We start from the raw sequence: 14,577 nt of genomic DNA on the forward strand, positions 1-14,577 counted from the left end.
AGACACGCACTTTTATTCTTCCCGCTCCCAGCCCTCGACTCCTGGGCCGCCGGGGCTGTGGGCCACGGAGCCGGGGTCGGCACCGTCAGGTTCTCGCCTCCAACACGGCCCCGCAGCGCACATGCATCCCGACCGGGGACCCGTGTGCTCCGGGCTGGGTGCTGAAGACCCACATGGCTACACACCGCCCGGGGCCACGCAGGCCGCAGAGGTGAGAACCGGCCGTGAGAACTGACGGGGAAGCTGGTGGCTCAGCGGGCCGGAGCCTGTGCCTTCTCGGGGCTCCCTGAGCTGCCTCCCAGCTCTGGCCCGAGTGCAGGACCGACACCCCCTGGTCTGCGGTGTGCTGGGAGCTGCCCGCCTCGGTTGCGCCGGCCCTCACGCTAACCCTCTCCAACTTCTCCACCGTGACAGCAGCTTCCTCTTGCTGGTCCGGGAGGGGGCGGGCCAGACCCCAAGTGTAGGCAATGATCCGCAGCTGCACTGCCTGCCGGCCTCCAGGCGAGGCGTTCAATCCCACAGCCCCCCACACGCTCTGAGTTAAGGAGAAGGAACCACGCGGGCTTTATAAAGGGCTCCGATCGCCTCCCAAATAAAAAGGTGCCAAGACAAGGGCGCCCCCTTAACTCCGGGGGCTGGCACTGGAGCCGACCTCTCAGCACCCAGCCCACCATCTAGCCTTGCCCACGGCTCAGGTCCTAGGCCCTTACCCTTGGCCCTAGCCCTGCCGCAAACACCACCACCACTGGAAGGGGCTTCCCCAAAAGGAAGAAAACCCTCAGAGAGCCCTGGGGTCTCCCAGGCAGGGGCTCAGACCCTGACAGTCTCCTTCTAGCTGAAGGAGTGGGCACACCTGTGCTGAGACCCTCCTGGAGTGTGGTGGCTCGGAGAGGTCGCCAGGCCCTGCTAAGACGGCCTCGCCCACGGCTCATTCGCATCTGCCATCTCCCTGCCGGGGCTCCCGCGGCCGCTCAGCGCACTGCTGCTTCCTGTTCACTGGTGGCAGGTGCTGACTGACGGCTTCCCTCCCCGGGATGGGCTAGGGCCATCCGCACACCAGGAAGGCGGGCTAGGCTCTGAGTGGGCCCCCTACATCAGCCGCTACCAAAGGTGGGAGAGCACTCCCCGGGGCAGGAGGTGGGGAGCCAAGAGCAGGAGCTCCTAGAGGGCTGGGCAGGGCTTAGGCCGAGGGATGCTTCTCTGGAGAGGGCCCTCTCCTCCCTCTACCGCCTTGAGACTGATGGGAGCGGACAGCTCAGAACTCTCCAGGCTGATTCCCCTCCCACAGGGATGAGAGCCCCCCCTGCCCGGTTTTCCTGCCAGCCTCCGCCTGTCATTCTTCTGGTCTCACCCACGTCACTTCCCTTCGGGCAGGCAACAGCTCTACCCTCCACCCACCCTTGACCCCGGTCAGGTCATCGGATGTCAGCCGTAGGGCTGGCTGGCTGGAAGCAGGCTCGGCACCAAGCTGGCCTGGAAAAAAAGGCAGAGAAGGGCAGGAAGACGGTCCCAACAAGCCGGTCAACATCCCAGGCGTCAGATCTGATGTGGGCCAGCTTTCTGTCGCTCGCGACCATAACAATCCCGGGATCTACACACACAGAGTCCGTCTGAAAGCACCCGAGCGCTAAATGGCGAGGAGGAAGCCAGACCTGCGGTCAGGAAGGAAACAGCCGTAGAGGACCTGCCTGTGACGGGGGCTTGCGGACAGAGCTCCCTTCCCCGAAGCACTCCTCCCGGAGGGCCGCAGTCCCCTCGGGTCCCGGGCGCCGGGACTTCAGCACTTGCCTTCGTCCTGCTCTGTCCACAGCCGGCTCCCGGTCTGCGACCCCCGGGGCACCTGCGCTGGAGGACTCGTGGAAGCGACTGTCCTAGACGGGAGACCCGCAGAGAGTGTCAGGCTTCATTAGAGGGAAACTCTCAGATCTGCCCAGAGAGTTTGCATCCCTCCGTGTCACTCCAACTCACGCCAACGCTCTTCGCAGCAGTGGCACCGGCAGCCCCGGGGCCAGCGTGGTCAGTTTCCACAGCCGAACCCCCCCGGCCAAAGGCCTCAAGACCAGCGGCTCTGTCGGACCCCTCGATCCCTCCCCACAGAAACTGCCCCAGCAGCGTCGTCTACCCCCCGCAGCATTCTCTCCTCCCCTGGGCGCCCCACGCAGCCTGGGTTCTCTCCGCACCTCCCCTCCCCCGTCCGCCCCCTCGACGATCTTCCCGGCAAATTCTCCCAGGACGCTCCCCTCTCCAGGATTGTCCTCAGGGCCCAGCCCACCCCGTGGCCACCCCCCCAGTCCTCCTCCAGGACGCACCCCCACCCCGGGTCCATCCCCCCACAGCCCACCTCCCCAGGGTCCTCGCCCCAGGGCCCACCCCTCCTAGGACCCGCCCCAGGATCCCCCCCGCCCCGCCCAGGTCCCTCCCCAGGGCCCACCCCCCAAGGGCCTCCTGCCCATCCTCCTCTGCGCCCGAGACCGCGCCGGCCGCACGCTCACCTCCGACACTCCGGGTCTGGGCCGGGCGATCTCTCCGTCCGTCCTCGCGCCGCACGGCCGCCCGAGCACCCCCCGCCGCCTGCAGGGAGCGGCGCCCAAAGGCCGCCCCGACTCGCGGCTCCGCGAAGAGCCGCCCCCACGCGCGCTCGCCGCAGCGCCCCCGCTCCCCCACCTTCCGCTCCCCTCCTCCAGCGCCTCCGGCCCACGCCGCCCCGCCCCCAGCCCGGCTGTCGCCCGGCCCCCAGGCTGTTCCCAGGGCCGCGGCCCGCGCCGCGCCTCCGCCTTCTCCCCTGAGATCGACAGCGCCGCCGGCCAATCGCTGCCTGCAGCCGGCCCTCGGGCCCCGCCCCCTCCCCCGTCTCCGGAACCCACCAATGGGAAGGGCGGCGCGGGGGCGGGGCCTGCCGGTTGCCTGGCAGCGGCGCGGCCGGGCGGGGGCGGGCGGGCGGCCGGGGGCGGTGATCCGTGTGCGGGGGGCGGGGCCTGCGGGGGGCGGGGCATGGGCGGTTATAAAGGCGGTCGCCGACGGGGCGCCGCGTTTCTGGTCCGGCTCCGCGCGCTGACCGCCCGTCTCTGCCGCGCCCGTCGCGCCGCCGCCGCCGCCGCCGCCGCCGCCCGCCGCCCGCTGCTGCCCGCCGCCGCCGCCGCCGCCCGTGCCCCCGCTCCGCGGTGCCGCCGGACCAGCACCATGTCGCTGTCGCGCACGGAGGAGATGCACCGGCTCACGGAAAACGTCTACAAGGTGAGCCCCGCGCCGCCCGCGCTCTCGGGCCCGACCGGCCCGACCGGCGCGGCCCCGCGGCCCTCGGGGGTCTTCTCGGAGCGGCCGCGCGGACCCGGCGCCAGCCAGCCGCTCACAGGTGGGCGCGGGCGCCCCGCTCCGACAGCCCCGCGCTGCCCCCGCGCGCCCCTCCGCGTGTCCGCCCCGGCGGCCGGGGAACCGGGCCCTCGGACGGCCGCGGAGCGGGGCGGGGGCCGCCGGGGGTCTGTGGGGTGCGGGGGCCGCGCCGCCGGTCGCCCTGCGCCCCCGGGCGGTGGGGGCCCTGTGGCGGCCCCTCCAGCCGCGGTTACGCAAGCCTTTGGGCACTTTCTTGTCAACAGGCTTTTCCTTTGCCCAACTCCTTCCCGCGCGGTCACGGACGGGCCCCAGGTGGGAGGTTGCGCGCGGGCAGGTTGGATGGGTGGACAGATAATCCGTCATCTTATGTAACCGCGGAGGAGAAGACTAATTGTGTAGGAGGCTGGCGCGCCTGCCTCTGCTTCTGATGTGTGCGGAGAGTGCGGTCGGTCCTCCCCTGCGCGCTGTCACCGTCACAGCGGAGGGCCGCAGAGCCCCGCGGGGAGACCCCTCCGAGGCGCCCTCCCAGGTCCTTCTGTGCTTGGCCACTTGAGCAGGGCCTTGGGCGTCTCTCCGGTGTCCACTGTGCCCGCTTACACCCTCACCCCGGGGACAACAGACCCAGAACCCCCCGGGACTCAAGGTCCTCTGCAGTCCCACGCGGGCATGTTCCCGAGAGGGAGGCTCCCGCCCCCGGCGTGCACAGAGGCTTCTTACAGAACCGGGTCTGAAGGTTAGCTGGTGGGCTGGGAGAAGGAGGTGCTGGTGTGTGTGTGGAAGTGGCTGGATCATGGCCCCTGAAGGGGGGGTGGGAGGCCCCGGCAGAGCAACAGTTTCTAATTGTACTAAACAATTATGGCCGTGCCTTCCTAGGCCCTCCCGGTAAGCTCACTCCGGCTCTGGGCGGCCCCCCGGGAGACTTCCCGGGTGGCCCCCTTTGCTCTCCACTGGGTTTCAGGTGGCAGGCTGTCCTCTCACACGCGTTCTGGTCGAGGTTTTAAAGTTACTGCGAGATCACGGCAGGAAGCCTGCAGCCGGGTGGGACTGGCCAAGTCAGTCCTGGAGCCATGTTAGCGGTGCTGGCGAGCCGGAGCCGGAGGCCGGTGAGGAGTCAGCACGAGGAAGGAGCAGCCCCGGGGGTGTCTGTGTTTGGTAGCAGGGAGGCTCCGTGGCTTACGCTTCTGGTAGGGCTGCTCCGCGAACGCTGTCAGGTTAGAGACGTTTATTCAATTATTAGTCATTAGTTCCATAACCATTTGCTCCTTATTGCAGGGGGTGGAAGGGAAGTGCTGGCCAGAGGCTTCCTTTCCTATTTTCCCCGCTTCTGCCTTGAAACCCTTAAACAGGAACTTCCGTGGTGACGGTCGCGAGGGGTGCGTGGTGTGGCTACACTCTGGGGAGCCCCGTGATCGTCCTTACTTAAACTCCTATAACCTGGGCAGTGAGGCGTGCCGTTACGGCTGAGCAGCTTCGAGAGGGAGCTGTGATTTCTCTGCAGATCCGAAGTGAGGTCCGCCAGCAGGATGGCGGCAGGAAGCCGGTAGGGTCTGAGTGTGGGTCCTCAAACCCCTCTGGAAGCCGGCTGGAGGGTGTCCGTGCACGTTCAACAGGCGAGCCCGTGCTCTGTGCCTGCGGGGCAGCTGATTGGTGAGCTCGCGGGGGGCAAGTGTGGCGAGGAGCCCGCATTTTGGCGAGGCTGGCCCCGGCGGGCCTTGGTGTCCGCAGGGCTGTGCCCCCGCGGCTGCTCCTGGTCGCCGCCCGCCGCACTGCCAGGCCGCCAGGTTGCCTTTGTGGGCGGTGTTCTTCCTGACGCTCCGTGGCCCGACTGCCAAGTCTTCAAGTGCTGGCGCGCTCTTACCCTTTTGTGTTTTGTCCCCGGGGAGCGCAGCATTCGGTGGCTGAGCTGGCCCCGGTGGGGCAGCGTGGGTCCCCGGGGCTGGCGGGACCGGCCCGCACTGAGGCAGTCAGGGCGCAGCCGGAGCCGTCCGTGTGGTCCTGGCTGGTCCGCCGTCCTTTCGGGGAGGCCGTGCTGCCGCTGTGGCCGGGCTGTGGCCCTGCTCGGCGTCCCCCGCACTGTTCCAGTGGCAGCTTTGAGCTCTGTTTGCTTTGGCAGAGAAGGTAGCAGTGGGCCAAGGGCCGCTTGTCCTTGGCCTTGCTGATTAAAGATGTGGGGATGGAATGTGCTCCTTTCTGGACAATCAGCCCTTCTGTGTCTGTCGTGGGGGCCCGCTCCTTGTGGGAGCCTCGTCCTTGAGGCCCTTCAGAAGCAGCACAGGGAGGGAAGTGGAATGGCTTGCAGGTGACCGCTGGGACTCACCTTCTGACCTGGGGTAGGGGACATGCACTGAAGCCTGCTGCGGGGAGGCACAGGGCAGGCGCTGCAGAGCGGAGCCTGGCTTCCAAGACCTAGTCTGGGGGCAGCCCCGGTGGCTGCCGGGAGTGAGGGACAGAGGGAGGCGGGGCAGGCGTCGTCTGCTCAGAGTTAAGCCAAACCACAGCTCTCCCGGGAGAGACCTGTGAGTGACTCCCCATGCTGGAGGGAGGCTTCTAGAGTAGCTGACTTCACGTCCCTGGGGTAGGGGTTTTGGGGAGCAGTTGTCAGCTGGGTATTTCTTATGGTTTTCTATGCCAAGAGAAGCTGGGTTGTGGCTGACCTGATGACCTTTCAGGATGGTGGCTCCGGCAGCTTCCCTAGGGACAGCAGCATCGCTGGGCCTGAGGATGTGGGAAGCCAGGAGACAGCCTGAGGAGGAAGACTCCCCAGGAGAGCCTCGGACTGGGTGTTTTCTGGGGGCCTGGTCTCGGGCCCTTGGCCAGCAGGGCCAGGCTGGTCTCTGGAGGCTGTCCGGTCGTCCTCAGCCCGTGGCTGTTGTGGGGAAGCTGGCCTGTGCAACCATGGCTGCCCTGGGGGTGATATGGGGCTCCTGGAGCAGGGGTGGGGAGACCAGGTGGGGGTCAGGTGGGGGTATTGGCACTGGGGGGAGGGAGCCGGCCCGGGCAGATGAGAGCCCACTGCTGGCTTTCCCCGCGGTTCCCACTCCCCTCCACTGGGTCCCACCCACTCCTCCAGGTGGGTGTTTGGGGGAGCCTTTGGAAGTCCTGTGCTGCTGACCCCTGTGCCTGGGGGGAGGCACAGGGCTGGCGCTGCTGGGCTGGAGCTGCAGAGCGGCTCTGCCCACAGCTGGGCAGTCCCACAAAAGTGCTTGCTGCCCTCAGCAGCCTGGCGTCCGGCGAGGGCAGAGTTTGGGGGTGCCAGCTGAAGAAGGTGTGTGCACCCCGAGAGACACTTCCCTGGCAGCAGAAACGCCTGCTGGGAGGAGCCCGCTGCTGCCTGCTTGGGGGAGGAGGCAAGGAGTCCTCACACCATGCCCAGCTCTGCACACACGCGTGTGAGTGTGAACGCGAGTTTGTGTGCACGCGTGTGTGGTGCTCGTTGGCTGTGCTTTAAAGGTACTGTCTGGGGTGCCCTGTCGGGGTCTTATGTTCTGATAAGGTGGCAAGGCCTGCTGTCACCGGCGGGACTGCCTGAGCTCCTCTTCTCCTGCGTGTGCTCCGTGGTGCCTGTCCGTCCCTGCCCCTAGCATTTGAGGGGTGCACCTCCCGCCCCCTTCCTGGGGTAGCTGGGGCAGTGAAGGGCAGTTTCTCTGTTGCACTGACCTTGAGGTGTTTGGCTGTGGCAGCTCCTCATGTCCAAGTCATCCCCGAGGTCATCGGCTCCGTGCACAGGGCCCGTGCTGGCTTACGGGGGGCCTGGCGTACGGCCTCGAGGCCCTCGGGCCCAGGCCTGTGGTTCCAGAGTTCCGGGCACGTGTTGCCCGCGCCGTTCCTGGGGGTCTTAGTCTGAACACGTGTCCTGTGTCTGAGAACTAGGTTTGGCTCCTGGGACTGACCCACGGGCACCTGGTGCTCCAGGTCACAGTGGTGGCCCTGGCTTTGGGGGCGCTGTCAGCAGGGCGAGGCAGTGGCGGTGGCGCAGGAGCGTCTCGTGTCTGTCTGGTGCACGCTGACCCCTGCGTTGCGGTGAAGCTCTCCCAGGGCTTGTCCTCTTCCCACCTGCCCTGGCCCGGGTGTGCTGCCTGGGACAGGCAGCCTTTTGTGGGAGGACCAGCTGCGGTGCGAGAGGGCCTCACCCCCTCCTCCTGGGCTCAGGGAGGCGGGCTGGCACTCCTGAGTCTGCGGATCTGGGTCGCTCTCTGGAGAGGCCTGAAGGGTCCCTGCAGGGCTGGGTGGGCTGCAGGCAGGGCCGGCCTTGCTGCTCCTCCGTCCCCAGTCAGCGTGGCCTGGCACCCTGGACGTTGCTGCCATCCCCCAGTGGGGACACCGGAGTCCAGCACGGGGCTGTCCTGAGCTGCTGGCCAGGCTGGCTCCTGTCCTCTTTTCTCGCCCCCAAGTGCGCTGAGCCAGGGCCTGCCCTATGTCGCCTCCCTGGTCCCTGAGGGTGGGGAGGCTGTCCTTGCTAGGGTGCAGACGTGTGTCCCATGGAGACGGAGCCCTGGGACACCGCCAGGGCTGTCAGCCCCGTGCCACCGCCCACCGACAACAGCAGTAGTGATTGGGGACAGCACAGACCCAGCCGACCCCCGCCTCTCCAGCGCTGCTCACTCTTGGCCCTGAGTGTGCAGCATGACCTGGACGTGGCTCGAAGGGACAAAGCGCAGCGGACACAGGTGGCCCCGGCCAGTGGCCTGAGGGGAGGTGGGTGCCTGGGCTTCTCTTTTTTTTTTTTAAGATTTTATTTATTTATTTGTCAGAGAGAGAGGGAGAGAGAGCGAGCACAGGCAGAGAGGCAGGCAGAGGCAGAGGGAGAAGCAGGCTCCCTGCCGAGCAAGGAGCCCGATGTGGGACTCGATCCCAGGACGCTGGGATCATGACCTGAGCCGAAGGCAGCTGCTTAACCAACTGAGCCACCCAGGCGTCCCTGGGCTTCTCTTAAAGCGCAGAATGTTTTGTCTTTGCATGACTTGCTGCCGAGTAAAGCCAGCCTTGACCTCAGACCCTGTTTGGGATGAAACAGCTGGGTTTTGGGGTGCCGGTGTTTGCGTGGCCGTCAGCATCTCTGCCAGGGTCTGCTCTCCTTTCTGTCTGCTCCAAGGACAGCGGCTCAGTCCCATTCCACTTCTGGAGGCTGTGGCAGGCCTGTGTCCCTCTTTGCCGGGGCCCACGGTCAGGCTGGGTGTTGGCTGGGAAGTGGTCGGCCCTGTCGCATCCTGGGGCCTTGGTGTTGGTCCTCACAGTGGGGGGACACTTGGGCCTGTGAAGAGAAGAGCTGGGGTGAGAAGGCGGGACCTGGAGCCAGACCAAGCCCGTCTCTAAGAGGTGACCTTGGGGCCAGGGGCCAAGGGATCTGTGCCCGCACTGTCTGCAGGACCCCACCTCCTGCCTGCAGCTCCTCCTCCGGGCTCTTACCGCAGGAGCCTCCATCTGTCCCAGAAACCCGTCCAGCCGTCGGGCTCCCGCAGGCGGCCAGGGAGGAGGCTTGCCTGGCCTTCCCGTGCCCTGGCTCTGTGGCCCAGCAGTCTCAGGCCTTCTGCAGGTGCATGATGGCCAGGATGCTCGCAGGTCCCTGCAGGTGCCCCTTCCCGTCCCAGCGCCCAGCGGGGGGCCGGCGGGACCGGGCTGGAGGTCTTCTGCTAGGAGATGAGCCTCGCAAGGGCGCCGCCGCGCACCCCGGGGGAGAGCACATGAGGTGTCTAGACGCGGGTCACTGGGCCCCACGCTCCGAACCGAGCGATGCCGGGGCCGGTGCGGGCTGCCAGGAGGAAACAAGGGCACAGGGCAGGATGGCCTTGCTTCTTCCTGTGTGAGATACTGATTTCCTACTTCCAGGGACGGGTTTTTAGAATCGTTTCGACAGTTCCTAGAAAAGCTTGTATTGGGGCGCCTGGGTGGCTCAGTGGGTTAAGCCACTGCCTTCGGCTCAGGTCATGATCTCAGGGTCGTGGGATCGAGTCCTGCATCGGGCTCTCTGCTCAGCAGGGAGCCTGCTTCCCTCTCTCTCTCTCTGCCTGCCTCTCCATCTACTTGTGATTTCTCTCTGTCAAATAAATAAATAAAATCTTTAAAAAAAAAAAAAAAGAAAAGCTTGTATTAAGTCTCTACGAAGGAAACTCGTACGGATTTTTTAACACCACTTTGCATGCAGAGTCTGGCTCTTCTGAGCTTTGTTTCGGGTCCCAGCCCTCAGTGTCCCCGTGTCCCTAGCACTGTCACCTGGGCCTTTGGGAATCAGTGGCCAGTTTTCCTGAGCAAGTCTCTGAAGTGTTCTCCAGGCCTTGACGCCTGTCCTGCTGTTTTCCTGCCCTTTCTTGTTTCTCCGCCGAAGAAGGGCTTCAGGCACCAGCCGGGACCCCTGCTCCTTCTGAGCTGCTAATGGTTTGTGGACATGGTGCCCAGGTTTGCCTCTGCCCAGCATGCCAGGGACAGTCACAGGGAGGCCTGGGTCAGGTGAGGACATGGGGAGCAGACCGTGAGACGCACCAGATGTCACAGGTGCCTACCCTGTGACAGAAATTGATGTCTCGGGGCGCCTGGGGGGCTCAGCGGGCTAAGCCTCTGCCTTCTGCTCAGGTCATGGTCTCAGGGTCCAGGGATCGAGCATCAGGCTCTCTGCTCAGCGGGGAGCCTGCTTCCCCTCCCCCGCCTGCCTTTCTGCCTATTTGTGATCTCTGTCTCTGTCAAGGGAATGAATAAATGAATAAATAAATCTTTTATTTTTAAAAATATTTTGTTTATTTATTTGACAGAGATCACAAGTAGGCAGAGAGGCAGGCGGGGGAGGGGAAGCAGGCTCCCCGCTGAGCAGAGAGCCTGATGCTCGATCCCTGGACCCTGAGACCATGACCTGAGCAGAAGGCAGAGGCTTAGCCCGCTGAGCCCCCCAGGCGCCCCTAAATAAATCTTTTAAAACAAAATTGACGTCTTGCTGCTGGAGTTGGGAGTGAGGATGGTGTGAGGGTGTAGGAGGGGCGCCCCTGTTCCGGAGCCGGAACTCTGTCCAGCAGGGCATGTGCCTTGCCCGGGAACCACGCACGGTCACAGCTGGCCTGCTTTTGGCAGGGCTCTTTAAAGAGGGGGTTCCGGAGGCCCTGGGGGCTCAGTCAGTTACGGGAGTGCCCTTGGCTCAGGTGGTGATCTCAGTGTCCAGGAGCGAGCCGTGTGCCGGGCTCCCTGCTCAGTGGGGGGCCCGCTTCCCCCAGGCTCCTCTCCTCCCCTCGGGCTCACTCTCCCCACCCCCAATAAAGAAGTAAAATCTGAAAAAGAAATGGAAGGCTTGTGGCAGAGCCAGAAGTCTCCTTGCCGGAGGGGAGATGAGCTGGGGTCCTCTGCTGCCCCCGTGAGCCCACTCGGGCTGCTCAGGCCCTGCCTGCGAGGTGCTGTCTGGCAGAAAAGGCCTGCTGTCTGTCCCCCTCCAGTCCCCGCCGCCCACAGAAGCCACGTCCGGTCCGGAGCGGCCAGTGCATTCCAGCCGAGGCCGTCTCGCCCTTGGGAATCCCGGGCCTCGCTGGCCCCGGGCTAGGGCGGCCGGCCGGCACCTCTCGCGGTCAGGCTGGCAGCGGGAGTCCTGCGAGGGGGCTGCAAAGTGGGCTGTGTCCCGCGCTCGGTCTGGCTCTGCCTCGGGGGTGGGGGCACACCGAGCTCCGGCCACGGGCCACCTGCGCTTCCCAGCCGGCTGGTGATCGTGGGGAGCCTCGATGGCCGCGGGCCACGCACCGCGCTGAGAGCTGTGCCCGTGACCTCCTTTGTCCCTCAGCCTGCTTCTCGGGGGGGGTCCTGGCTGCCCCACTGGCGAGGGAGCCCAGTGGGGTGAAGCAGCGTGTTCCAAGGCCGTCAGCTGGCCCGTGGCTGAGCCCGGGCTGGAACCAGGCCTGCTGAAGCCGGGGGCCGTCTGTCTTTCCATTCGGGGTCCCGCAGACTTCAGGCAAGTTTTCAGCCTCTGTGTGGCCGTTTTCTTGTTAGCGAGCGAACAGGCCCGTAGGAGACTTGCGAGCACGGAGAACGCGCTGGGTGTCCTCCCTGGCTTCTAGAGGGGGCGGGCAGCGGCAGGGCAGGAGGCCCAGGCAGAGGCCTCCGCGCTGCCCGCTGACTTCCTGGGTGCCCAGTGGCCTGTTGTTCCCTTCAGCATGACAGCCTTCGGGCCGCCCGTTTTGTAGAACGTGAGGGCAGTGGGGGTCGGGGGAGCGGTTCCAGAGCCTTCCGAGGCTGCTTTTCTGCGTGTTCATGGGTAATTTTTCATCCAGCGGGTGCCCAGCCCTGTGAAACTCAGGTCAGAGCCTCAGTAGGGGCAAGGATGGGTCAGTGGAACGTTCTGACTGGGCAAGCAGGAACCACACTTGGTTGTGTTGTCAACACTGGGCATTCACATGGTGAATGGGGTTGGCCCAGTGTCTCTGGGTGATCCGGGTGCTCCGGCCTCTGTGACACGGCCCTGTAGGCAGCGGCTTCCACGAGACACTGATTTCTGATGGCGGTGGGGCCTGGAGTCTGAGAGCGAGGCATGGGCAGGGCTGGTTCTCCCAAGGCCTCTCTCCTGGGCTGGCCAACGGCCACCTTCTGCCCAAGTCCCCCCACCCCACCCCGGGTTGTGCCTCTGTGTATATCTGTGCCCTGATCCCTTCTTAGAAGGACACTAGTGAGACTGGAACACAGCCCGCCTGATGACCTCATTCCGCCCAGTTAGTTCTGTCAAGACTGTCTTTCCAAGTACAGTCACGTTCTGGGGGGCTGGGGGCTGGGACTTCAGCACATGCATTTTTAGGGACTGAGTCAGCCTTTAGCACCAAGTGTGGCACTGGAGCCCCCCCCCCGAGGAGCAGGGGGCTGGTACGGTCAGCAGGGTGTCCTGGGTGCTCCGTTGCTGAATCGGAGGAACAGGTTTCCAGGCTGCTCGTGTTTGGGGCCAGGATGGTTTCTCTCCAGCCTCAGTCACCCAGCCGATCTCGGGTCACGGCGACACTGAGCTGTCTGCAGGAGCACACTGCAATTTTATCCTGAAGGCAGCGGGCAGGCAACACAGGCTTCAGCTCGGTGCCACGCGTGGATAGGAAGTGACCTAAGTACACAGGTGCCCTGGTGTGGGGCCCAGCAGTCAGGGGGAGCGGTGGGAGCCAGAAGGGGCCGTGCCCCCTGAAGTCAGCGTGGACGGAGTGTGTCTTCCAGACAGGAGAGGGGTGGCCGGGCTGTTGGGGGCCGTGTCTGGACCCTGCTGCACGGTGTGTCCAGTGTCCAGGCCTAAGGAGACGACGGCCCTCTGAGGCTCTGGAGAGGGGAGTAGGGTTGCTGGCGGCCAGGCCGCTCGGGTGGCTCCTCGCTCCTGGGCCGGTTGTCCCCCTCCCTGCAGGGAGCCAGGGTTCCAGAGACAGCCAGACTTCTGTCCCTTGTCCCTGAGCTGCTCTGCCAGTGCCTCTGGCCATCCCTGCTCCTGGGGCCTCAGGGCCCCCGACCCCACCAGGTGCCAGGCCAGAGACATGAATTGTCGCTTGACTGTAAGCTGATGGGGCAGGAACCGTCACCTCAGGGCGGGGAGGTAGCTCAGTCTCCCTTCCCTGGGGTCCCGCGGCTGCCGCCCTCCCGAGGCGGGAGGGTGGGCAGGACTGCAGCCTCTGTATTCTGCAGTAGTCCGGTGTCGTTTCCTTGCTTCTAAACGCTCCCTCCTTGGGGTCTGCGGCTGGGTCGGCCTCCCCGGGCCCCTATGGAGCCCTCATCTCTGTGGGAGGCTTTGGGGCTGAGGCCTCGTGTGCCTGTGGCGGGGAGTTGTGACCTGGGTCCCGTGGAGGGAATGGGGGCGCTGATGCTGTGGAAGGGTAACGTGTGTGTGTTGGGGTCTGCCTGGTTTGTCCCTGCTCCTTGGGGGGCATTTTCTACGTCCTCTGCTGGCCTTCACTCTCCCAGCATCACGGTGGTGGTTGTTTTGTTCTGGAAGCTTCACCTCAGTTTTTTTCTGAGCAAGTACGAACACAGTCTTACCCTTCCTCCGGCTCTAACCCAGCGAGGTCCAACTCAGGATTCGCCTCCTCCAGGAAGGTCCCCCCAACACACTCACTGAATGCCCCGGGTTGGTTTTATTCCTTCAGAAAGGACCGTCAGGATAGCTGTTCCTATTTTTAAAGGGGGATAGAACCTTCCACCTGCCCCTGAGTCGTCCAGAGCTGCCCCGAGAAGCCAGGCTTTCCTGACTTAGCCTGGCGGTCCCCCCACCTCCGCCGCCCACCCTGTCCCCTTGCCCTCCCCCAGGGCCCCAGGGAGTCCGTGCTGTTCGTGGGGGCTGTGGCGGGCAGACCTCCCTTGGAGGATGGCCGCCTCCACCCAGGGCAGCTCCTGGACAGCGGGCCCCAGAGCTGGTGCCCGTTTACCCTGCAGTCGCAGAGGTGGGGCATGAGGGCAGGCACTGGGCCCCTCCCCCGCGGGAGGCTGTGCGTCCTGGGTAAGCGAAGGGGCGGGCATCCGGGCATCAGCCCTCCGGTAGGGGTCACGGAGCAGATGCCCGTCACCTTGGCCTTTGCCTCGTTCTGGTATCGCTGGAGGGGCTCCTGAGGCAGCCCAGAGCCGGCAGGCTGGCTGGATGGCCCCCTCTCCAACCGTCAAGACAGAGGTGAGGCCCGTGTGTGGTGAAGGGTGAGCTCGGACCCAGTGTGGCCATCTGGGTCCGCCCGGAACTAGTGGGCAGGTTCTTGACCTCCCCAGGCCTCCCTCTGTCCATCTGTAGAATGGGGCGGCGGCGCCCCCGGATCGGTGGGGTGAGGGTACGGGGTGGCGGGGCTTAGAGGCCAGCCGGGGTCCCGGCGCCACCTTGTCCCCTAGAGGAGCTCTTCCAGGTGCTGAGGGAAGGGAAGCCTGGCTCGGCCTCACCCCGCAGGCCCGTGTGCTCGGGGCAGCGGCCAGTGCACCCACCCCGGCCGTCCTCGCCCCGTGGGAGGGGCCGGAGGGGAAGCAGAGGCGGGTCACCTGCCCTGGCAGCAGAGGGACTTCGCTCTTTGTGGCTGCCCGGCTGGGAGGGTGCTGGAGGGGGCCGCGCCTCAGAGCGGGGCTGAGGCGTGAACAGAACTCCCGAGGGAGCGAGCGGCACGGCCGGACACAGGCCCGGGAGCAGGCGGGCACAAAGCCCCTCGCCAGAGCACCTTTCTGGAAGCGTGTTGGCCCGTCTCCTCAGCCCCCAAGGTGGAGACCAGGCGTCTCACTGGCCCGGCAGACCTGTGGCGGCAGAGGAAATCGAAATGCCCGGGGAGCGTCCCAGAGCGACAGGCAGGAAGG

General features: G+C 65.5%; 1 protein-coding gene across 6 annotated transcripts in view; it reads left to right on the plus strand.

Annotated features, from left to right (window-relative positions):
• Window positions 1-3,126: 3,126 nt before the first annotated feature.
• BAIAP2 (BAR/IMD domain containing adaptor protein 2) overlaps window positions 3,127-14,577 on the plus strand; it is a 63,256-nt gene continuing 51,805 nt past the window's right edge. For all 6 annotated transcript variants that reach the window (XM_044247237.1, XM_044247241.1, XM_044247238.1 and 3 more), the window contains exon 1: window positions 3,127-3,234. In XM_044247237.1, coding sequence (XP_044103172.1) covers window positions 3,181-3,234 — 54 coding nt within the window. In that variant the 5' untranslated portion in view covers window positions 3,127-3,180. The remainder of the gene's footprint in view (window positions 3,235-14,577) is intronic.

Source organism: Neovison vison, chromosome 5 (genome assembly GCF_020171115.1).
Source record: "Neovison vison isolate M4711 chromosome 5, ASM_NN_V1, whole genome shotgun sequence".
Taxonomy (NCBI): domain Eukaryota; kingdom Metazoa; phylum Chordata; class Mammalia; order Carnivora; family Mustelidae; genus Neogale; species Neogale vison.